Here is a 24,327-nt window from a genome sequence, read left to right on the forward strand (position 1 = left end):
GACAACTAAGGAAGCTTACCGACTTTGAGAAATTAATCACACAGAAAAAAGAACACATCTTGGGTCTAATATATAAACTTTTACTCCAATATGATACTGAATCAGAACAAGTTAAGGTGTGTATGATAAAGTGGATGCAAAATTTCAGAGAAGAAATAACATTTCAACAGTGGGAGAATCTTTGGACAAAGGGCATAAAATTTACGGCAAGTCAAACGTTAAGAGAGAATTGGTACAAGATGTTTTTAGATGGTACATTACACCAAAAGACATTGAGAAAATGGACAAGAAATACATGGGGTTATGTTGGAAATGTAAAGAAGCAGATGGTTCCTTCTATCACATGTGGTGGCCTTGCCACAAAAGCAAAAAAAATTGGAAAGAAATTCATGCTGAGATGCAAAATATTTTAAAATTTGATTTTGCCATGAATCTACAAACTATGCTGTTGGGAATACTACCAGAAAATGTAGATAGAAAATTACACAAACTATTTCGATATTTATTGATGGTGGCAAGGGTGGTATTTGCAACCAGATGGAAGGAAGAAGAAAGCCCAACTAAGGAAATCTGGAGAGATAAGATAGCAGAATATGCAGCGATGGCAAAAACTAACAAGCTATTTAAACAGAAGACCAATGAGAGAATTCGAAGAGAAATGGGGAAATTATTTTGCTTACAAAAGATAAAATGCATAAAATGTCTTAGTTTTAGAAACCAGAATAGGATGGTATACTGATATATTGTTATAGATTGGATATAAGGTTAGGTTCTGATAAGATGAAATTGGTTAAATATTAGTGATGAGGTAGAATGCATGATATGGAAACTGTGGCAAAATAGTTAAGCTAGATAGAAATGATCTGTATAGAAGTATTAGACCATACTAAGATATAGCAGTTAGAATGTACAGGGAGACCACTTGTTTTGACCTTTAGTTGATCTAAAATTTAATATTGTGTAGGGAAAAGATCGTATTTAGTTTGAGAAGACACACAGGAGTTGGAATAGGAGATATAATATTGATGAACTCTGATTAAGGTATGTTCTGTGTACTCTGTATTTTATTATAACAACTCTTGTAGTGCAAAATCTTAATGTTCCTGTGTGTGTGTGTGTGTTATGTGCTGTCAAGTTGTTTCTGACCTATGGCGAACCTATGAATGAAAGACCTCCAAAACGTTCTATCTCTAACAGACCTACTCAGATCCTGCAAACTGGAGGGTGTGGCTTCTTTTATTGAGTCAAACCACCTCGTTTTGGGTCTTCCTCTTTTCCTGCTGCCTTCCACTTTTCCTAGCATTATTGACTTTTCCAGAGAATCTTGTCTTCTCATGATGTGACCAAAGTACGATAGCTTTAGTCTTGTCATTTTAGCTTCTAAGGAGAATTCTGGCTTGATTTGACCTAGTACCCACTTATTTGTCTTTTTGGCTGTCCGTGGTATCTGCAAAACTCTTCTCCAGCACCACATTTCAAATGAATCGATTTTTTCCCTGTCAGCTTTCTTTACCATCCAACTTTCACATCCATACATGGCAATGGGGATTACCATAGTTTGGATTATCTTGATCTTGGTTCCCAGAGAGCCATCTTTATCTTTAAGGATCTTATCTAGCTCCCTCAAAGCTGCTCTCCCAAGTCTCGATCTTCTTCTGATTTCTTCATTGCAGTCTCCCTGTTGGTTGATGATTGAGCCAAGGAATAGAAAATCTTGAACAACAATTTCCTCATTGTCAACTTTAAAATTATGTAGTTCCTCAGTAGTCATTACTTTTGTCTTCTTGATGTTCAGTTGTAATCCTGCTTTGGCACTTTCCCCTTAATGTTCCTCTGACCCTGTTGTTCCCCCTTCTTCTTTTGTACCCCTCTTTGTTCTGAAAATAAAGACAGAAAGAAAAAAAAGAAAAGATGACAGCAATCCGTGTCCAATACACACAACAGCAAAATCAACAAAAAGACTTCCAGAACTGTCCAGTCTTACATCTTATCCTAAAAACAGAGGGGGAGAGGGAAGTTCTTATCCCTGATGGAAAAGTCACATCGTCTACTGAAAACACCCTAGAACGGGCCACTACCTGGAGGAATACACAGGTCCATTCATGGAGACGTGCTTCTATATACTTGTCAGTCCCCGGTCATGAAGGGCTTGCAACTCCACCTGTATTTACCGCACCCCTGCTTAATCCATCTTTAGCATTTTTCAATGGAAGGAAAAACTGCTTCCAGCAGAAGATGATTAGGGCAGAAAAAAGGGGAAGGGAAATGATGTTTCCCTTCTCTCCTTTTCCCCCGCTCCAAATCCCCCCAAAGTAGTGTGTTTCCCTGCATTTGAAATCCTGCATGGAAAAGGTCACTGGGGTGGAGGTGAGGTACTGGAGCAGGGAAGGGCAAATCGTTCCCACTGAGGACTAGCCCAAACAGAAGTGTTTTTTCCCTTATCTAAAGAGGTTATTGAGCAAATGCGTGTAATGGTATTTGTGGCCTGAGCTGAGCATGAACTGACGTTATCCTACCCCGATCCAGGACATGATTGACTGACAAGTGATGTCTGTTTTAATACTTGAGCACATGAAGCATGCCTGAGTCAGACCATGGTAGGTACTCTGCCTGGCAGTAGCTCTCTGAGGTCTCAGGTTGAGGTCTTTCACATCACTTCCTACCTGATCCTTTAACTGGCGATGCCGGAGATTGAACCTGGGGCCTTCTGCGTACAAAGCATGTGCTCTGATCCACAGTCCTAACAAAGCATATATCAAAGTGCTTTAAATTCAGTCTCTTAGTCGTGTATTTATTTACTTAGGGAATTCATATGCTGCCTCTCCAGAGTAACTTGTAACAATTGCTTGTAATACTTACAACAGCCTTGTAAGACATTATGTTTATATCCTGTTCTCTCACTTTAAAACACTTACGAGGCACCTTATAGCAGAAAAGGAATAAAGCCACACTATTAAGATCTAACCAGATAGCAGCAGTATACAACTGTTCAATGAAAAGAACCTGGTCACTTTCCTTGCCCTTCTGCAGAATGGCTGACCATGGATGGAGTCAAGAGAGGAAAGGCCTGAGAAAGGTTTGTCAGGCAGGTGGAAAACAAAGGCCCTTTCCTTCATCAACAGCCAGCCGTTCCACAGAAGAAAAGGGAAAGGCTCCTTGCGTTCGTGTTTTTCTCTTTTTCTGAGCAATGGCTGATCTTGGGAAGGCATTGCCCAGAGTTGCCAGCTCCAGGTTGGGAAGGAGATTTGGGGGGTGGAGCCTGAAGAGGGAGGAGTTTGTGGAGGGGTGGGCCCTCTATAGGGTATAATGCCATAGAGTCCACTTTCCAAAGCAGCTGTTTTCTCCAGGGGAACTGATCTCTGTGGCCTGGAGATCAATTATAATTCTGGGAGATCTCCAGGCCTCACCTGGAGACTGGCAACCCTAGCATATATTTAGGAATGCCAGTTTCAGTGTAGTACATTTGAGCGGCTTGCTTAATGAGGCCGCAGAAGTGAGTTTCTGGCAGAGGCGGGGATCAAACTAGACTTCCCAGCAGGCACACTCAGGCCAAGCAAAACGTGGCCGTAGCACTTCTGTGCATTTAAACAGAGCGCTTTCTCAGTGATGTAGAAAGAGGCTGTAATGATTTTAAGTAAATGTGTGCATGTGTCTTTAAATGCTTGGTTTGATATAGAAGAGTAGGGGTGAAAGAGAGGGATGAGTGAGCCATATGAGTGTGGGCGGAGTGAAGGCAGTTTAGACAGAGTGGAGAAAGGTTTCAGTCATAAGAAGGCAGGCTAGCTGTGTGCTGCCTGAGTATGTTGAAGTGTTTATGAGAGAAATATGACCTGTGTGGAACCTGAACTGAGCATGCTCGTGAAAGGACACTCAGTCAGGGAAAGGGAGGCCAGCTGTGGGCTGCCTGAGCAGGTTTCATATTTCTGTGAATGAGAGTCAGGGAAAGAGAGGCCGGCTGTGTGCTGCCTATATTTGAAGTATTTGTGAGAGAACTATTGAGTCTAGTGAAGGAGGCTAACAAGAACTACTTTTATGAAACCAATACGCTTCTTGAAAAATAAACATTTATTTTGTTTTGTTATATCCCAGTGTAGCTGTCATTGCTATATCCCATTCCTATCCTCAGGGCCACATAGGACCACGAAGGAGCCTGACGCTTAAACACGTTACCAAAGGGGAAATTTGAATAAAATATCTTGGGATATAATATTCCTGGTGGCAGTAATCTACCCAGAGGGTGTAAGGGAAAGATTAAAGGCAAAATGTACCCAAGAGAAGTAAAGGGTCATAACAGAGGCACTCTGAGGTCTCCCCACGTCAGCCACATACGTTCCTGCAAACTCCCAAATTGCAGGCGATTTTCACCCAGCTGAGATCATGGCTGTTTTCACACTGCGCCACGGAACATCACGCCAAGCTCCCGGAATGACAGCGTCTTCCTGGCGTGATTTCATGCGACAATGGCAGTTCTTGTGCGAAATAGTGCCAGGAAGACACTGTTGTTCCAGGAGCTTGCCGCAATGTTCTGTGGCCAGTTAGCAGTGTGAAAATGTCCCATGTTTGGCACTGGAGCTCAGCTGATCAAGAAAACACTCGAGGGGAGAAGCCTCAGGAAAATAAACCTTGGATGGGAAGTGCCTTAACAGCACTCACTCGTGTGCCCCCACTTGTGTTAAAGTCATATCACGTTCTACATAACTGGGGCACTGCTACCATTACATCAGATCTGGATTTTCACTGCTACACTAGCCCTCCTGGAGGAAACAGTGGAAAATTCACAGACACCTTGGCCGATTCTGCACGGCTTACCTGAAGCCGGGATGTTGCGGAACATGCTGGAAAAAACGCAGAAGATCGCGTTTTCTCGTGCGAGTTTTGCGCGACATTGCGCAAAACTCGCGCGAGAAAACGCGATCTTCTGCATTTTTTCCAGAATGTTCCGCAACGTCCCGACTTCAGGTAAGCCATGCGGAATCGGCCCTTGTCCGAAACAATCCACCTGGCTTTTGATTCTTCCTCCTGCCGAACATCAAACTGATCTTGACACGGGCATCCCGCATTCCTTTCCACTCTGAGACAATAAGCAGAAAGGGTCACACACATAATAGCTGCTGTTAACCTGGCAAGCTAGGCTACAATCACCAGTTCACAGGTTTACTAGATAACTGGTGTTAATTATTATCTCTCCACTAGCAGGATCAATAAACATAAAAGCCTCAGAACTGAAATTACATCGTGTTACATAAGTAAACAAGTCTCCTGAGAGTGCCAGGAGCACGGGAGCTGAAGTATTAATGATAGTGTGGGAGGGGAGATGAATGGAAACTTTTGGTGCTTATTTCAGGCCAGCTTGAGCATGTGGGAGGCGCAAGTTCCGTTTTCACGTAGGTGGGACTAGTAGACTGGAATAGGAAAATGAGACTCTGGGGTTGACACAGAATGTGCACTCACCACCTATGCATAATGTAATAGAAGATGGACGTGGGAATTCTCCCAAAGCACCAAACCCCTATTCGTTCCTGCTCATACTATGTGGAGGATCTTACCCTTCTTCTACCACTATGCTGAGCAAAGTTTGAAGACTTCTTCCATCCTAAGGAGCCTTCCTACAATTTAAGTGGCTCTTCCTCCAACAGAAGAGACACTTTAGTTGGAGGAAGTCTCCTCAGTTTTGAGCAGGATTTCTTTTCAGCGGAAACACAGTGGAACGGAGTTCTGACACGTCTTAAAAATAGTCACATGGCCAGTGGCTCTGCCCCCTGATCTCCAGACAGAGGGGAGTTTAGATTGCCCTCCGTGCCGCTGAGCGGAGGGCAATCTAAACTCCCCTCTGTCTGGAGATCAGGGGGCGGGGCCACCGGCCATGCGACCATTTTCGTCAAGGGCAATTTAAACTTTAAGACTCTTCCCTTATTCCAGCTGACCCAAAGTGATGTCATTGTGCAGTCTTGAGTTCCACCATTGAGTTCCACCAACTCTTTCCCCAGAAAAAAAGCCCTGGTTTTGAAGAAGGTTGGATCCATGCCACTGCCTATGACATTGATTTGAGATTTCCCACTTCCCCAAATACTAGGAGGTTTCCATGAGTGGCCTGCTAGAGGTTTATTAGCAAATACACATTTTGAGCCTGGAAGAGCGGGCTAGCACCAAGGCAAAGAGAGCTAGACTTTAAAGAACAGCAAGATTCTAGTCCAGTATGAGGTTGTGTGTGGGGCGGTGGGACTGATTGGCTGCTGGGGCTGGGGCTCGGCTGCCATGGGGCCCCGAGTGGGTTGGTCCCCGTGGTGGTCAGCATCCTGAGCTCCTCCGGGCTTCTTGGGTCGGCCTGGGTGTGGTTACTTTCTCCTGTAAAATGGGCACCAATGGGCTACACCACCATTTTTTGTGGCATAACTTTCCGGCGATGTAGGGGACATCCCCAGGTCTGAAGTGGCTTATGAAGCCGCCTAATTCATTCCACACCTCCGGCATGCCCCCCCAGGCATTGGCATAGGGACCTACGCTGTACTTATGCCCTCATGTGGCTGCCATGGCCAGATCCCATCATGGGGGGGGGGTACGAAGTAAGTCCGGGGTACGCCAGCATGAACCTTAGAGTCAAGCTACAAGTGACGCCTGACACAGGTTGGACACTTGTCAGCTTACCTCAAGTTTTGATGGGAAATGTAGGCGTCCTGGTTTTACAGCTTGGCTCTCCATTACAGCTGCACGAGCAGGATGCCTACATTTCCCATCAAAACTTGAGGGAAGCTGACAAGTGTCCAACCTGCGTCAGGCATCACTTGTAGTTTGGCTATCAGTCCGCTCTATGAGCAGTTTCAGCCCCCCTCCTTCTGGACTGAGCCGAAAGACTCCTTATCTGCTGCTCATGATCATTGGATCAAAGGAGCCTGAAAGAAAGAAAAGGCATTCCCTGTTGAAAGATTCTTTTACACCTATTGCTGTTACCTTACCATTTTATTAATTTTATTTATACTATTGATTATAAAGTTGGATCCAGACTAAATTTCCCAGTGGGAGAATGGGACTTCCTTGCCTCCCCCCTCCCACGACAGCCCACTGATCTCCCAAAATGCTGCTCCTGAGGAATAGGGGACCCTAAAGAATGACAGTGAAAACGATTAATTTCAATAAATATGATATAGTCTATGCGCTATTGTTGTTGTTGTTGTTATTTTAATTTGTAGCCCACCTTTCTCACTGAGACTCAAGGTGGATTACAAAAAGTAAGAGATGTGAAGATGTCAAAAATCATTTATTTTTTTCTTTTGTTTACAGTTGAACTGTTGTTCTTATCTGAAGTTGTTGAAATGTTACTGATTTAATAAGGTTACTTTTTGTTAAACTAAAAGAAAAATAAAATAAAAATATAATTTAAAAATAAATAAATAAAAAATAATTAATTAGATGAGACAGCAAAGTCCTCGAACAGATAACCCAGTAAGACTAGGATTACAAAACCAGAAAACAATATAAAACTGTCTAAGGCAACAAAAACCGGTCTATGACAGACTATAATGAAGAAAGATCTAGATGGGTAGCCGTGTTAGTCTGTCTGTAGCAGTAGAAAAGAGCAAGAGTCCGGTGGCTCATGAAAGATCATGCCCTGCCACAAATTTTGTTAGTCTTACAGGTGCTACTGGACTCTTGCTCTTTTCTACTGCTATACTGAAGAAAGGTGGAGGTCGCATTAAAGAAGGGAGGTGATATATATTATAAACAATGCAATAAGCTACAATGCTACCACTTATCAAAGCAGCCTCCTGCGCTCTCCCATCATGCTACCATTCCAACCCCTATAAAAATACCCTCCGTTCTGATTTGTACCATCTGTAAAATGATAGAAGCGTGGAGGCTTTCCTGACTGCTTCAGGCAGGTCATTCTGTAGTGCAGGAGCCACCACTGAGAGTGCACATCAGCAGGCAGTTGCCAATTTTTACCCACTTGCCCCTTCAGACTGTATAAAATTCAGATTGGGGGTTATAGCCCATTCCAGTGTGCAGAAATGTTCAGGTTCTCCTGTTTGCATTTGCCCCATCAAACAGAACCCTAAAGAACATTGCTTTATTATGTTGTGTTCTCAGCCGGCATGCAAGGCAGGCTTTATGATACAGAATATGAAACGTAATCTCTACTCCAGGGGTTGCCAAGAGGGAGCCTCGGCATACTTAATTGTTTTCTATGAAATTATGCTGAGTTCATACTCAGCGCACTTTCTTTACAATCCTGAGCATGCTGTTTCTTGTTTTATATTGTGTTTTATATTGTGTTCATGCAGTGTCTTTTCAGGAATACCCAGAACAATGCAAGTCATACCTTATCTCTGAGGTTTGTTAACTCGGCTTCTCCCCTCCCATTTATAAGGTCAGCTTACTTCTGACAGCTTGACTCATGAAAGCTCATACCCTGAAAAATCTTACTGGTCTTTAAGGTGCTACTGGACTCAAACCTTGCACTTTTACTAAGAACCCAGGGCTCATTTCGAGGGGGAACATGCAGGAACGCAGTTCCGGCAGTTCCCCAAAGAGGTCACATGTCAGGTGGCCCCGCTCACCTGACTCTCCGCCATTTTGGGCCCGTTTCGGCCAGGATTGGAGCCGAAACGGCCTGGATAGGGCCTCTGATGGGTGCTGGATCACTCTCCCACTCAGCAGTGGCCTGATCCTGACTATTTTGGGCCCCTTTTCAGCCATTTTGGGCCCAATTTTGGCCCTGAATGGCCAGGATTGGGTCCAAAACAGCCAGGATAGGTAATGCCAGGGGGTGTGGCATATGCAAATCAGTTGTGCTAATGGCACACTTCTGGTGATGTCAAGGGGCGTGGCATATGTTAATGAGTTGTGCTAATGCGTTATGCTAATGTGTTCCTCCAGCTCTTTTTCTACGAAATGACCCCTGTAAGAACCTATCCTTCTTGAGCCCCGCCCCCCCCAACCCAGACAGAGCACCTCTTTGCCCACTAGGAATATATACTGGCCTTCGATTATTTCAACTGGACTCTTAATCAGTCTTCTGAGAGCCAGTGTGGCGTAAGTGTTTAGAAGACTGAACTGGGATCTGGGAGATTTAAGTTTGAAACCCCAGCCTGCCATAGAATCTTGCTGGGTGACCTTGGGCCAGGGATGCTCTCTCTGGTTGACGTACCACAATAGGATGTTGTAACAATAACGGTCATCATATTCCGCAAGGAAAATTCAAATGGCATGCAATCATGAAAAATGTGAAAGAAATTGTGGTTACTATCATTAACTGTCTAGTAGAAAGATATTTATGGTTAATTATTCATTGTGGCACGTTGTCATGTATGCCTGCGTACCTGCCATTAACGTGTTTTGCATTTTGTGCTGATCATAACTATTTGCTAAGGTTGTATTCTGTATACTGTATAAATCATCTGAGTGTGTGTTAACTGCTAACATGTAATGTACTGGGCCAGTGGGGGCTGACTGTTATTTGTTGAAAGTATTTACTTTTACTTCTATGGTAAGTGTCCTTGGACGCAAGCTGCAGGCAGTGAACACTGTATCTTTTCTCAGAGTCTGAGATGATTTCATTCTGTACTATGTCTAGCCTAAACTAAATAAGTTCCCATGTAACTCTTTGGAGTTTTCGCACCAGAATGTCAACGGACCCAAAGGGCAGGAAGTTGCCCTATAATTAGTAGTGCCCTTTTTTCAATAGTCACTTCTGCCAATTGCTACCTTTGTGTGAACACCTTGAACTGTATGGATCTCTAATAAAGTTGCTTCAACTGGAACACCTGTGTGCTAACTGTGGAGAACTTGAGGGACCTAACTGCCAGGGACTGACACATGTTTTCACATAGAGCCGAAACAGACGTGACGCATTTCACGTGCCGTCCACGCGATTGCACTTACACGTGTCTCCAGCGGGTTTTGCTGTTCACGTGCTGCCCGTGTGTTTCGGCACCCCCCCTACACGCGTTCGCGGTCGACCGTCCACGGGTTCTCGGCTGTACTTCTGTGACGCGCTTCCCTTGGCGCATGCTCACAGGAAAATGGCCGAGAAATAGGCCATCAGTTGCTGCACCTGAAGTGGCCGGCAGGTGGCGTCATGCATTGATCGTCACTATAAGTTGGCATCGCGTCATAGCACTCTATGCGCGCTGTCCGGGTTTGCCGACGCTTGTTGGGGTTTGCTGAAAGGGCTGTTCGAAGTGACGCGGGGTGCCAGCCCCAAGAGCAGCGGGCAGGTCCTGCACCCGGCATGACCAGAGCCCGCCACACGCTGACTGGCCGCATGTGTGCAGGACCCACGGCTGTGCAGACACCTGTTGGCGTCTCTGGCCTGAAGGACTGGGCTCCCCGGTCCTGTGCCCGCCGATTCTGTTACGTCTTGAGGGCCGGCTCCCCGCCTGCATGTCCGCCCAATGAACATTTTGCTGACATTCAATTCCCTGGATGGTCCAATCCACCTTTCTTTGTGGTGGGGGCGGATCTTGGGGTTGCCGAATCGGGGCGCCTCGTGATGATTGATGTGTTCCGCATCCCCTCGGGGTGCGTGGAGTGTGGCTGTGGACCGTTCGCCGAGGGGATATAACAGTCCTTCCAGACGCGAGCGCGCCGCACAGCGTGGAGCGATGCCGCCTCGTGTCCAAGCGCGCAGCCCCTGGCGTCGGTTCGAGGTCCACATGCTGCTCACAGCGATCCTGCGCATGGGCTACGCGGGGGAGCTCATGCGCGGGGCGCGGGCACGTGCACCGCACGCCTGGGAGGCGCTCTCCCGCGGCCTGGCGGTGTCGGGCGTCGCGCGCTCGCCACAGGAATGCCGTGGGAAGTTCCGCCAGCTCCGGGACCGCTTCCTGCGCTGGCGCCAGGGGGGTCAGCTCCGACCACCGCCACACCACCGCGCAATGGAGCGCCTTCAGGAGGAGTCTGAACGGTTGGCGGCGGCGGGACAGCAGCCGAGAGGTGAGCAGCTTTTCCGCTTTGCGCGCTTTGCGCCGGCCCTGACTTTCTTCGCACGCCCCCTTTGCCGGTGGGGGACAAAAAAGTGCGCGGTGCGCCGGCTTGGCGGGCCAGGGGAGCGCGGCGCTGGAGCTCTGTGTCTTGACTGTTTGCTCTTCTGCAGGGGAGGAGCACGGGGCAGAGATCATATCCGTGACCAGTGGAGAGGAGGCGGAGGAGGTGCCGGGCGCGGTTGTCCTCCGTGCGCCGCCATCATCGCCCACCGGAGTGGTGGCGGATAGCCCGATCCGCCCTGAGTCCGCCACAACCATGGAGCAAGGTGGGTCTGCAGGTGTGACACGGATGTGCGGATGAGGGCGGGGGAGGGCTCCCCCCCTGCCGCGGCCAGGGCGCTTGATGGGCCTGGCGTTGGCAGAAGTGAATCTTTTGCCCGCCCTTGAAATCCCTGAACACATAACGTTTTGTACCGGCACAGACTCATCCGGTTCCAGCGCGGGGACTTCGCGGGAGGAGGGGCGCAGGGCAGAGCTGGAGCGGGAGGCTGTGCCCATAGCAGTGCGTGGGCAGGTCGCGGTGGAGGCCTGCCTCAGAGTGTGTAAGCGGGGTGCCATTTCTGCTTCGAGAGGCGGGTGGGCCATCAGGGTTTTGGGCCACTGGCGACGGCGAAGATCTGTGGCTATGTGGTGGCCGCGGTATTGATCACCGTGCCGGCAAGATCCATTGTCCTATGTTTCCCCAATGGAGACAGGTGGGGGGGGAGGGAACCCATTACTGGAGATGGGGTGAGCTGCCGGGATGGCGGGTGCGTGGCTCTCATTGTGCTCTCTCCTGCAGTGAACCGAACCGAGGCGGCGGTGACCAGGATGGCGGAGGAGATCACGGCTATTGGTCAAGCGGTCCAGGACATGCGCCGGGACATGGCCACACTGCTGGGGAGGGGGGGGGCGGGTGACGGTGCACACTCATAAAGAGAGCCTGCTGTGATTGGGGTTTGTTCAAGCACGGTTGCGTTGTAAATAAATGTTTCTTGTATCCCTGTTTACAGTCGTTTCGTGAGGAGACCCCCCCCACCCCCCACCTCCAGGGGCCACACTACCCTGCGCGTGCCTGGACATGTCCCGAGCTGAGAGGGACAAGGGGCTGGGGAAGCCTTCAGGTGGCTCTTGCCAGGCAGAGGGGGCACACATAGCACCCATCTTTGGCATGCAGGCTTGCTCCCTTCTCCTTTGAGGCCTACTGGCTCTTGCCAGGCAGAGAGGGCACACATGGCACCCATCTTTGGCATGCAGGCTTGCTCCCTTCTCCTTTGAGGCCTACTGGGTGGGTGCCTGGCGTGGGACGGGCGAGAAGCGTGCCTGGACATGTCCCAAGCTGAGAGGGACAAGGGGCTGGGGAAGCCTTCAGGTGGCTCTTGCCAGGCAGAGGGGGCACACATAGCACCCATCTTTGGCATGCAGGCTTGCTCCCTTCTCCTTTGAGGCCTACTGGCTCTTGCCAGGCAGAGAGGGCACACATAGCACCCATCTTTGGCATGCAGGCTTGCTCCCTTCTCCTTTGAGGCCTACTGGGTGGGTGCCTGGCGTGGGACGGGCGAGAAGCGTGCCTGGACATGTCCCGAGCTGAGAGGGACAAGGGGCTGGGGAAGCCTTCAGGTGGCTCTTGCCAGGCAGAGGGGGCACACATAGCACCCATCTTTGGCATGCAGGCTTGCTCCCTTCTCCTTTGAGGCCTACTGGCTCTTGCCAGGCAGAGAGGGCACACATAGCACCCATCTTTGGCATGCAGGCTTGCTCCCTTCTCCTTTGAGGCCTACTGGGTGGGTGCCTGGCGTGGGACGGGCGAGAAGCGTGCCTGGACATGTCCCGAGCTGAGAGGGACAAGGGGCTGGGGAAGCCTTCAGGTGGCTCTTGCCAGGCAGAGGGGGCACACATAGCACCCATCTTTGGCATGCAGGCTTGCTCCCTTCTCCTTTGAGGCCTACTGGCTCTTGCCAGGCAGAGAGGGCACACATAGCACCCATCTTTGGCATGCAGGCTTGCTCCCTTCTCCTTTGAGGCCTACTGGGTGGGTGCCTGGCGTGGGACGGGCGAGAAGCGTGCCTGGACATGTCCCGAGCTGAGAGGGACAAGGGGCTGGGGAAGCCTTCAGGTGGCTCTTGCCAGGCAGAGGGGGCACACATAGCACCCATCTTTGGCATGCAGGCTTGCTCCCTTCTCCTTTGAGGCCTACTGGGTGGGTGCCAGGCAGAGAGGGCACACATAGCACCCATCTTTGGCATGCAGGCTTGCTCCCTTCTCCTTTGAGGCCTACTGGGTGGGTGCCTGGCGTGGGACGGGCGAGAAGCGTGCCTGGACATGTCCCGAGCTGAGAGGGACAAGGGGCTGGGGAAGCCTTCAGGTGGCTCTTGCCAGGCAGAGGGGGCACACATAGCACCCATCTTTGGCATGCAGGCTTGCTCCCTTCTCCTTTGAGGCCTACTGGCTCTTGCCAGGCAGAGAGGGCACACATGGCACCCATCTTTGGCATGCAGGCTTGCTCCCTTCTCCTTTGAGGCCTACTGGGTGGGTGCCTGGCGTGGGACGGGCGAGAAGCGTGCCTGGACATGTCCCAAGCTGAGAGGGACAAGGGGCTGGGGAAGCCTTCAGGTGGCTCTTGCCAGGCAGAGGGGGCACACATAGCACCCATCTTTGGCATGCAGGCTTGCTCCCTTCTCCTTTGAGGCCTACTGGCTCTTGCCAGGCAGAGAGGGCACACATAGCACCCATCTTTGGCATGCAGGCTTGCTCCCTTCTCCTTTGAGGCCTACTGGGTGGGTGCCTGGCGTGGGACGGGCGAGAAGCGTGCCTGGACATGTCCCGAGCTGAGAGGGACAAGGGGCTGGGGAAGCCTTCAGGTGGCTCTTGCCAGGCAGAGGGGGCACACATAGCACCCATCTTTGGCATGCAGGCTTGCTCCCTTCTCCTTTGAGGCCTACTGGCTCTTGCCAGGCAGAGAGGGCACACATAGCACCCATCTTTGGCATGCAGGCTTGCTCCCTTCTCCTTTGAGGCCTACTGGGTGGGTGCCTGGCGTGGGACGGGCGAGAAGCGTGCCTGGACATGTCCCAAGCTGAGAGGGACAAGGGGCTGGGGAAGCCTTCAGGTGGCTCTTGCCAGGCAGAGGGGGCACACATAGCACCCATCTTTGGCATGCAGGCTTGCTCCCTTCTCCTTTGAGGCCTACTGGCTCTTGCCAGGCAGAGAGGGCACACATAGCACCCATCTTTGGCATGCAGGCTTGCTCCCTTCTCCTTTGAGGCCTACTGGGTGGGTGCCTGGCGTGGGACGGGCGAGAAGCGTGCCTGGACATGTCCCGAGCTGAGAGGGACAAGGGGCTGGGGAAGCCTTCAGGTGGCTCTTGCCAGGCAGAGGGGGCACACATAGCACCCATCTTTGGCATGCAGGCTTGCTCCCTTCTCCTTTGAGGCCTACTGGCTCTTGCCAGGCAGAGAGGGCACACATAGCACCCATCTTTGGCATGCAGGCTTGCTCCCTTCTCGCAGGAGTGATCTGGGTGCCTGGGTGGGGAAAAGGACAAAATGCGCATGCGCGGTCGGTTGATCAGTACTCCAATCGCCCACGTATGCGCACACCGGGTTCGAACGCGGGGCGCCATAGGCAGTGGGCGAGCGCCGTGCGCACTGCCCGTGGGGCCCCGCTAAGGGTAGCTGGTGCTATTCGGGCTTATCTCTCGCCCTGTAAGGGGGGGGCGGCCTCGGCCAACAGAGACCCCGGGGAATGGGGGGGGCGTGGCCTCGGGGGGAAAGGTCCAATCGGTTTGGGGGGGTGGGAGGGTCTGCAAAACATTTGTTTGGATTGCCGGGAATTTGGGGGCGGGAATGAAGTGAACCAAAAATGTTTCCTGCAGCTTAAAAGTGGCAACCATTGGGCAAATAAACGGGAAAGGAGCCAATGGGCAATGAGCCCGAGGAAGCCATCACATCACCCCGTGATGGGGCTTTTGGGGGTCGGTGTGTGTGCTTGCTCTTTATTCTCCCAACCGCGTTCCCTCACTGGCCCGGGGGGGGGGCCGTCACGGTGCAGGGTGGCGACTGATAAAAGTGCACACGCGTGGATGACTGCTTGAATGTTGCGATCATCCACGTGTGTGCACTGCGGATTCGAACGCGGAGCACCGATGACAGTGAGCGGGCGACTTGTTCACTGGCCGCGGTGCCCCGCCAAGGGCAACGGGTCTATTCGGGCTTATGTCATGGCCGGGAAGGGGGCCGTTCCCTCGGCGAAGTAGGAAACATAACTTTACATGTATTGTTTTCTGATAAAATGGGCAGGGAATGGGGGGGGGAGGGCGCGCTTCCTTGCAGAAGGAGGTGAGGCAGCGTAGTTTGGGGTGGGGCGAAGTGAATGTAAAAGGGAGGAAAAACTTGTTCCCCTTTACCAATCCCCAGTGTTTGCTAAAAAGACAAGCAAAGCGGCCGTGAAAGTGTCTTTATTCAGGAAAAAAAACATGGTGCACTCAATTCAAGCGAACATTAGAAGTGCTGGAGCACAAGTCAACGAGGGTGGTGCTGGATAACAAGCAACCGCCCCCCAACCAACCCCCGTGGACCGTGACCGGCACAACTGGCCGCCACCCCTCCCCGGCCGGATCTCTCGAAAGGCCGGCGTCTCCCACCGCCCAAGCTCCCACCCTTATGCGTCCGAAATCCGCCCCACAGCCGCCACCGGTTAGAAACAAAAAGTAACCCCCCCAACATTGGGAAAACACATTAATAGGAATGCCCGATAAGACGATTAGACCCCGGTGCAGAGGGGCCTCATACACCCTACAGCCGGTAGCGTCGTGGTGGGCAGCGCTGCCTTTTTGCAAACAGGTAGCCCCTAGGAAGGGGTTCGGGGTCGGCCCGGACACGGAACCTCTTTGGGCGTGGAGCGGGCGGCTCCGGCGGCCGGTTCTCATCTGCGGCGGGATCCGCCGTGGGAGCGTGGTCGGGAGCGTCGGCTGTGGGGGCCTCACCGTCTGCGGAGTCCCTGGGGCCGGCAGTGCTTGATGGTGGGGCAGCGGGGGCCTCAACCGCGGAGACCATCCTCTCCAGGAGGCGCACCATGTCGCGCATGCAGCTTTCTGCCGTGGCTGCTTGGCGCTCTGCCGCTTCAACCGCCCGGCGAAACAGTTCTTTTTGCTCGCCTCGGTCAGCAGCCTCACTCTGCCGCGCCTCCTTCTCCACTGCGCAGGAGTCGGTCAGCTCCGACGATATTTTCTCCACCGCACGCCGAGTCGCCTCCATGCACACGATCGCCTCGTTGCGCGGGCGCTCCCGGCGCCGAAGTCGGAGGTTCGACATTCGCTCCGCCGGAGACAGACGGCGTGTCCCGGCGGCCGTGGTGTCGGCTGGGTAGCGTGTGAAGAACGAGGGAGACGGTGTTAGATGGGGGCCTCCCTCCCGCAGGCACCCCGCATTCCCGACCGCACAACTGCCCACGGGACATTACTCACCGACGGTCTCTGCCGCGGAGTGGTCGCCGGCCGCTGCTGCCACAGATCGATCTGGGAGGCAATCGCCGGCGGGCTCCTCGAAGGTGTCCTCGGTGTCCTCCGTTCCAACGCCGGCCACATTGTCGGTATCCCCCTCCGGTTCCCCCTCAGTGGCTCTGGCCGAACGTCGACGCCGGTCAACGACGGTTGGGGGGACGCCAGTGCCCATCACCCGTGGCACCACCAGATCCTGCTCCAGCCGCAGGAACCGGTTCAGTTCCTCAAAGAAGGGCCAAACCCTCCGCCCGTGTCCCGAACGACTGTTCCCGTCCACACACTCCTTGTAGCCCCTTCTCAGAGTCTTCGCCCGCTCACGACACTGCTCCCAGTCCCTGGGGAAACCCCTGGCCGCCATCTCGTTCGCGATCCACTGGAACTGGCTCACATTCCTGTAGCTTGCGGAAAGCCTGCTCTGCACAGCGTCGTCCCCCCAAATCTGGATGAGGGCTCTCGTTTCCTCGTCAGACCAGGGGGCGGCCTTTGCCTTCTTGCCTCGGGCCGCCGGGACCACCGAGAGTCCGGCACCGGTGCAGGACGTGGGGCTGGTGCTGAGGGTGATCAAGAGAGGCAGACTGCTTGCGGGTTCGGGAGGCGCGGTGGAGTCCATGTTGCGGTTGGCCGTTCTGGGTGTCCTTTGCTGGGCTCGGGAGCAACAAACGATCGTCAACGGCGGTCTTCGCGGTCAGTTTCGGGCTGCCTTTACAGTAAGTTGGAGGGGGGCGCGACGCTGACGTGGCCGGCAGGGGACCAATCGCCTGTCGACTCGCTGCAAGAGACGGCTGCTCGAGAGCGTCTGGGCGTCACACTCGCGCGGCATTGGACAGTGTCGGCCACGTCACGAGGGGGCGGGGGGGCGGACGTCTAAGGAGAAGGGGCCGTTGTGGGGCGGGAACCGTTGCGGTCGCCGTCACGCCATGGCGCCCGCTCACGGGAAGAGGAGCAGCAGGGGCCAGCCGCCGAGAGAAACACTCCGTGCCTTTGCGGTCGCGCTCTCCTTGTTCGCGCGGTCGGTCATCCGCTCTACGGCTGCCACAGCTGACACTGTGGCCCTGCTCGGGAGGCGGCTGGGAGAGGAAGTTAACGGCCGCCGCGCGCGACAAAGAAGAAGACTGCGGCAGTTGGTGGCAACACTTGCGTCCGTGGAGGAGATGGCGCAGTGCTTCATTGTTGCTTTCCCGCCGAGGAAGGCATGGGTGCTTCCCCGGGCATGCCCTCACTGGTGGCCGTGGTGGGAGCGCTACGAGTTCAGTGACGGGCAGTGGCTGCAGCAGTTCAGAATGCGACGTGCCACGTTCGAGTACATTGTTGGGGAGCTTCGCGAAGATCTCGTCCGCGAGACGACCCACATGCGCGACCCAGTCCCTCCCGAGGAGATGATCGCCATCACCATCTGGAAGCTTGCCACGGGAACCACAAACTCCGCGACACTGCCCGCATTTGGCCGTGGCGTCTCTACTGTCTGCGGGATATTCGACGAGGTCTGCGAGCTCATCGCTGCAAAGCTGACCGAGAAGTGGATCTGCATCGATTACCTCGAGGACATTATCTCCGGGTTCGAGGAGAGGGGATTCCCCAATGCCTGGGGCGCCGTGGACGGGACACACATCGAGATCCGTTCTCCGCCTTTCTCTGGGGACAAGTACATCAACCGCAAGGGATACTGCTCCATGATTCTCCAGGCGGTGGTGGACAGCGATGCACGATTCCTGGACATTTTTGTGGGCTTCCCGGGAAGGGCGCACGACGCGCGTGTGCTCCGTAACTCGCCCCTTTTCAAGAGACTCGAGGATGGCGCCCGTCGCCCGAAGCGGCCGGTCACTCTGGAGGGGGTCACATTCGACCCGGTAATCATCGGGGACCCCGCCTATCCTCTTCGGCCCTGGCTCATGAAGCCCTATCCGGCGCCATCAACGCGCGCCCAGGAGCGCTTTAACTACAGACTGAGCCGGGCGCGCATGAGTGTGGAACGCTCGTTCGGAATTCTGAAAAATCGCTGGCTTTATTTACAGCGGCCCCTACTTGTCAGCGAGCGCCTCATGGTCGCGGTAATCACCACCTGCTGCATCCTTCACAACATTTGCCTCTCGCGCGGGGACATCGTTTACGGGCCGTTCCCGCGCGAGCCGCTGATGGAGCCCGCGGATGAGCGGCCGCAGATTCCCTGGTCCGAGGCCGCTCTTACCGCGCGGGCAGTATCGATTCGTGCCGCCATAAGTGCGCACTTCCAGCATGGCCGATAATCCAATAAAGCTGTGACCGGTACAGCCGGTTTCAGACTGTGTGTCTCTATCCAGGGCGGGGGGGTGGGATGGTGGTGAGGCGGGCGGAGGGACAGCATCTGTGTGTTTGGGCGAGCACGGGGGAGGGGGGCCGCGTCGAAGGTGGTGGTGGGCGGGGGGCGGGCGGGCGGAGGAACAGCATCTGTGTGTTTGGGCGAGCACGGGGGAGGGTGGCCGGGTCGAAGGACTGCTCTTTGGTGCCGTTCGGTGCCGTTTTAGGCAGAGGACCCCATGGGCACGAGGATAGAACGACGGTTTTGTGCTCATGGGGATCCTCGCTCGATCCTGGGCGACCCATCACGTTCGCGGTTTTTTTGTTTATTGCCGGGGAGGGGCCTCTAGAGGCTTGGCTGGTGCTTGGACCGCCCGCCTGACCGGAGTTAGGGCAACCCTCTACATGCTCTGACTTTTATTTTTCAAGAGATCGTGCTGTTGCAGCCTGGCGGTTGCTCTGGCCTGGGGGCGGGAACCGCTTCGAGTTGGGGCTCACACGGCATACCCCGGGTTTGGTTTGCTGTGTGTTCCCTATCCCCAGGTCCCATTCCGACCGGTGCATACAAATGGAAAGAGGCACACAAAAAAAAAAACCATCATGGAAGACTTCACCCCAAAATGTGTCTCAACCTATAATGATGTTTAAAATCGTCTCTTGCTAAGCAAAGTCCAGCTCCTGGGTAGCCGTTCTTAAAATTACCCCACCCCAAAATTGCTTCTAGTCTGGCTTTCACTAGATTCCAACAATTTCCTGAAACTTTATATACCATTGATAAATATCTAGCAGTCACTCTTTATAACACCTAATGAGTTCATTGCGCTGTTTGGTCACCTGAATTAAACATGACCCCCTCATAGGGTTGCGGCAAACTGTTGTGTGTGTGTGTGTGTGTGTGTGTGTGTGTGCGCGTGCATGTGACATTTTGGTTTAATAAAACAACTATAAAGAATTGGCTCAACTGCATGAGGAAATCATATTTTCTTTGGGCAGAATCTCCCACATTTGGTGACATGGAAAACCAGCAGACTCCTCACTAAAGGCAAATCTGGAAGCTGCTTGCAGGGAGAGTTTTCACAGGAAGGGCCCGGGGGGAGCCTTGACTGTGCTCTGGGCCGGGAGCGGGAGCACACGCCTGGGATATTTTCCGGGGAATAATACAGAGGGGACCCTGGTTGGCAGGCCTGGGAGCAGGGACACAGAGCTGGGATTACTGGGGGTGGCACATACAGCCTACTGGGCTTCGCTTTGTGTGCGCCTTTCAGGATGCCTGGTGCTCTGCTAATGTCCTTTACCAAGAGATCGGGAGGGTTGCGTGAGGGCCCTCCCTTATTCAGAGCCAAATTCGAAGGCCAGGCTATTGGATCTTTAGTCTAATCCGGCCTGGTCCGGGCATTGCCGCACAAAATTTAACCACAAAGGAGTGCAATGGTGAGAGTCCCGGTTCCACGTGGAATCGGGGCCCTCCACCACCCTGCCGGCCACAGTGTGGCAGCAGGGCCATGTGGGATTTCGGCGGCGCCCATGGAGATGTGGCGACTACGCCGCCAGCACACCACGCAGCGATCGTGACGTTTCAGTCATGGTGGGCGCCAAGGCAAACCGCAATCCAGCCTCTCCGCAGCCTTGCGAAAGCCCAGGTGTGCTTGCAGCGGGGAAAGAATGTGCTGACTGTGCCTGCTCCTGCCCGGCGCCCGCCCAACCATTGCAGCTACTCTGCTCCCATGCTCTCTGCTCTCAATTTACATACGAATAAGCGGGTTGGCCAGCCAGTCATCCAGGCTCCGCTCCACCCACAGGACTTCCCCACCCAGGCCTACTCATGGTGATGGCTTGCCCATTGTCTGCGCCCTTCCTTTTGTCACTGTTTTGTCGGGCCCCCGCGGGGGCCCTAAGCGTTGTTTCGTCTCAGCAGAAGCTGAGTTCATGGGTGGGCATATGACCGCAAGCATTTTTCGAGCTCGCGAGAAACCCTGCTCCACGTGGAAACGGGGCTCTCACCAAACCGCCACATTGCGCGGCGGTCGAACTTGGCTCTGAATAAAGAAGTCGCCCTCATATTCCCGGTTTTATCGCCCACAGGCTCCATCCCAGCCCTCTTGCGGTCAGGTCACGGGTGCTCGACGCTGCGTGGCGGATGCCAAGTTTCAGCATCGGGCGAAGACGAGGGGATGGTGCTTGGTCGGTTATGGGCTGAAAAGCCTTACTTTTCGGGGCGCACACCGGTTAAATACCGGCAGTACCGGGCGGATAGGCGTGCACAATAGGAAAAATCTGCATATTCCTTCCCAGCCTGCCGTTTCTCGGGGCAGGGGGAGGACTTTCCCCACCACTGTTCCAACGGAGCAGGTTTCGTTCGGGGGATCAAATGGGCGCGCGGCAAGAGGGATGGCTTTGAGTCCATTGTGATCCCCGTTCGATCCTTGCCTGGCCCGCGTTGCCTACTTCTTTTTTTCTGGGGCCCAAGTTGCTGTGCAGGCAGTGTGATTTGCACATGTTTCCGCGACAGGCATGCCCTGGCCGCGCCCCGGGGACCTCTCTTTTGTCCTTCAGATCACTCCTGCGAGAAAACACTAGCCTCTCATTGAATTTGAACGACTGGCCAGCCGCGGCCTCTGTTCTCCAAATCTTCCTTGTGTCCTGTCCTGCTTCTCCCTCCCTGCCCCCCCCCCCGATCTCAACATGGAGGACACAGGCCACTTCGGGGAGACTTGGCGAAGGACTCCCCAAACCCCCCTGCCGTTTCTGTTCTCCTGACTTTGTGTTTGAGGCACAATTATAGGACTTGCAGGAGAGATTTGCCTTGTGCCAAGAGTGGCGGAGGGTTTCCGGTGAGGCCTGCCGCGGGGCTCCACCCTGAATAAGCGACCTGGCACCTGGTTCCAACAGAGCAGGTTTCGTTTGTGGGATTCAATGGGCGCGCGGCAGGCCCCGTGGGGGCAGGTTTTGCATGTTCTCCTCTCAGGGCCCCAAGTTGGTTTGCGGGCCGTTTCATTTGCACATGTTTGCGCGACAGGCATGTATTCGACGCGCCCCAAGCGCCACTCCTTTGTCCTTCATATTTCCCTTTTGTGCGATGCAAGGGTGAAGTCATCCGATGTTAAGATGCGCTCTGCCTCCCCCCCCCTGAATTCCCTCCCCGAAGGTCGCAGCCGAAATATGCATGCTATCAGAGGGGGCTGCCGCACAGGAGTCCCGTAGAGCAACAAGCAGGAAGGCCTGCTTAGTGCCCTGGGACTCCTTGTTCGAGCCCCGCATCGCCGCCCGCCCGGCCCGCCTCCCTTTTTCGCGTCTGCTGAGACCGACGGGTGGGAACCGCGCTGGCGGCCGCCGGTGTCCCCATGAATTTTTCACCGACCGGGGGGGGGGGCGCGACCTGCGAGATCACTCCTGCGAGAAAACACTAGCCTCTCATTGAATTTGTACGACTGGCCAGCCGCGGCCTCTGTTCTCCAAATCTTCCTTGTGTCCTGTCCTGCTTCTCCCTCCCTGCCCCCCCCCGATCTCAACATGGAGGACACAGGCCACTTCGGGGAGACTTGGCTAAGGAGTCCCCAAACCCCCCTGCCCCCCCTCATGTGTCAATATTGAGCCAGAAAGGGGTTTGCTCCAGGCCTCCCCTGCCTGGGGAGACACGGCAGGGCCTTGCATGGCTCTTCCCAGCCATGGGCCGGAGGAGAAAGGAGCAACCCTGCCAGATCTGTGTTCCTTCCCACCCCCCGCCCAAATCCAGGGTGCTGGTTCCAGGCCCTTTGGCCAGATTTGCACATGTTTCCGCGACAGGCATGCCCTGGCCGCGCCCTGGGGACCTCTCTTTTGTCCTTCAGATCACTCCTGCGAGAAAACACTAGCCTCTCATTGAATTTGCACGACTGGCCAGCCGCGGCCTCTGTTCTCCAAATCTTCCTTGTGTCCTGTCCTGCTTCTCCCTCCCTGCCCCCCCCCCGATCTCAACATGGAGGACACAGGCCACTTCGGGGAGACTTGGCTAAGGAGTCCCCAAACCCCCCTGCCCCCCCTCATGTGTCAATATTGAGCCAGAAAAGGGTTTGCTCCAGGCCTCCCCTGCCTGTGGAGACACGGCAGGGCCGTGCATGGCTCTTCCCAGCCATGGCCCAGCGGAGAAAGGAGCAGCCCTGCCAGATCTGTGTTCCTTCCCCCCCCCCCGCCCAAATCCAGGGTGCTGGTTCCAGGCCCTTTGGCCAGATCACCCCCCAGGTGTGCCCTGGACCTCATGTGTCAATATTGAGCCAGAAAGGGGTTTGCTCCAGGCCTCCCCTGCCTGGGGAGACACGGCAGGGCCTTGCATGGCTCTTCCCAGCCATGGGCCGGAGGAGAAAGGAGCAACCCTGCCAGATCTGTGTTCCTTCCCACCCCCCGCCCAAATCCAGGGTGCTGGTTCCAGGCCCTTTGGCCAGATTTGCACATGTTTCCGCGACAGGCATGCCCTGGCCGCGCCCTGGGGACCTCTCTTTTGTCCTTCAGATCACTCCTGCGAGAAAACACTAGCCTCTCATTGAATTTGCACGACTGGCCAGCCGCGGCCTCTGTTCTCCAAATCTTCCTTGTGTCCTGTCCTGCTTCTCCCTCCCTGCCCCCCCCCCGATCTCAACATGGAGGACACAGGCCACTTCGGGGAGACTTGGCTAAGGAGTCCCCAAACCCCCCTGCCCCCCCCCTTGTGTCAATATTGAGCCAGAAAAGGGTTTGCTCCAGGCCTCCCCTGCCTGTGGAGACACGGCAGGGCCGTGCATGGCTCTTCCCAGCCATGGCCCAGCGGAGAAAGGAGCAGCCCTGCCAGATCTGTGTTCCTTCCCCCCCCCCGCCCAAATCCAGGGTGCTGGTTCCAGGCCCTTTGGCCAGATCACCCCCCAGGTGTGCCCTGGACCTCATGTGTCAATATTGAGCCAGAAAGGGGTTTGCTCCAGGCCTCCCCTGCCTGGGGAGACACGGCAGGGCCTTGCATGGCTCTTCCCAGCCATGGGCCGGAGGAGAAAGGAGCAACCCTGCCAGATCTGTGTTCCTTCCCACCCCCCGCCCAAATCCAGGGTGCTGGTTCCAGGCCCTTTGGCCAGATTTGCACATGTTTCCGCGACAGGCATGCCCTGGCCGCGCCCTGGGGACCTCTCTTTTGTCCTTCAGATCACTCCTGCGAGAAAACACTAGCCTCTCATTGAATTTGCACGACTGGCCAGCCGCGGCCTCTGTTCTCCAAATCTTCCTTGTGTCCTGTCCTGCTTCTCCCTCCCTGCCCCCCCCCCGATCTCAACATGGAGGACACAGGCCACTTCGGGGAGACTTGGCTAAGGAGTCCCCAAACCCCCCTGCCCCCCCTCATGTGTCAATATTGAGCCAGAAAAGGGTTTGCTCCAGGCCTCCCCTGCCTGTGGAGACACGGCAGGGCCGTGCATGGCTCTTCCCAGCCATGGCCCAGCGGAGAAAGGAGCAGCCCTGCCAGATCTGTGTTCCTTCCCCCCCCCCCCCGCCCAAATCCAGGGTGCTGGTTCCAGGCCCTTTGGCCAGATCACCCCCCAGGTGTGCCCTGGACCTCATGTGTCAATATTGAGCCAGAAAGGGGTTTGCTCCAGGCCT

General features: G+C 54.2%; 1 protein-coding gene across 1 annotated transcript; it reads left to right on the forward strand.

Moving 5' to 3' along the window:
• Positions 1-17,741: 17,741 nt before the first annotated feature.
• On the forward strand, positions 17,742-18,704 carry LOC129335359 (uncharacterized). The gene has a single exon (XM_054987795.1). It carries the CDS (start codon positions 17,742-17,744, stop codon positions 18,702-18,704), a length of 963 nt encoding a protein of 320 aa, XP_054843770.1.
• The last annotated feature ends 5,623 nt before the right edge of the window (positions 18,705-24,327 follow it).

Source organism: Eublepharis macularius, chromosome 9, assembly GCF_028583425.1.
Source record: "Eublepharis macularius isolate TG4126 chromosome 9, MPM_Emac_v1.0, whole genome shotgun sequence".
NCBI classification, from domain to species: Eukaryota; Metazoa; Chordata; class Lepidosauria; order Squamata; family Eublepharidae; genus Eublepharis; species Eublepharis macularius.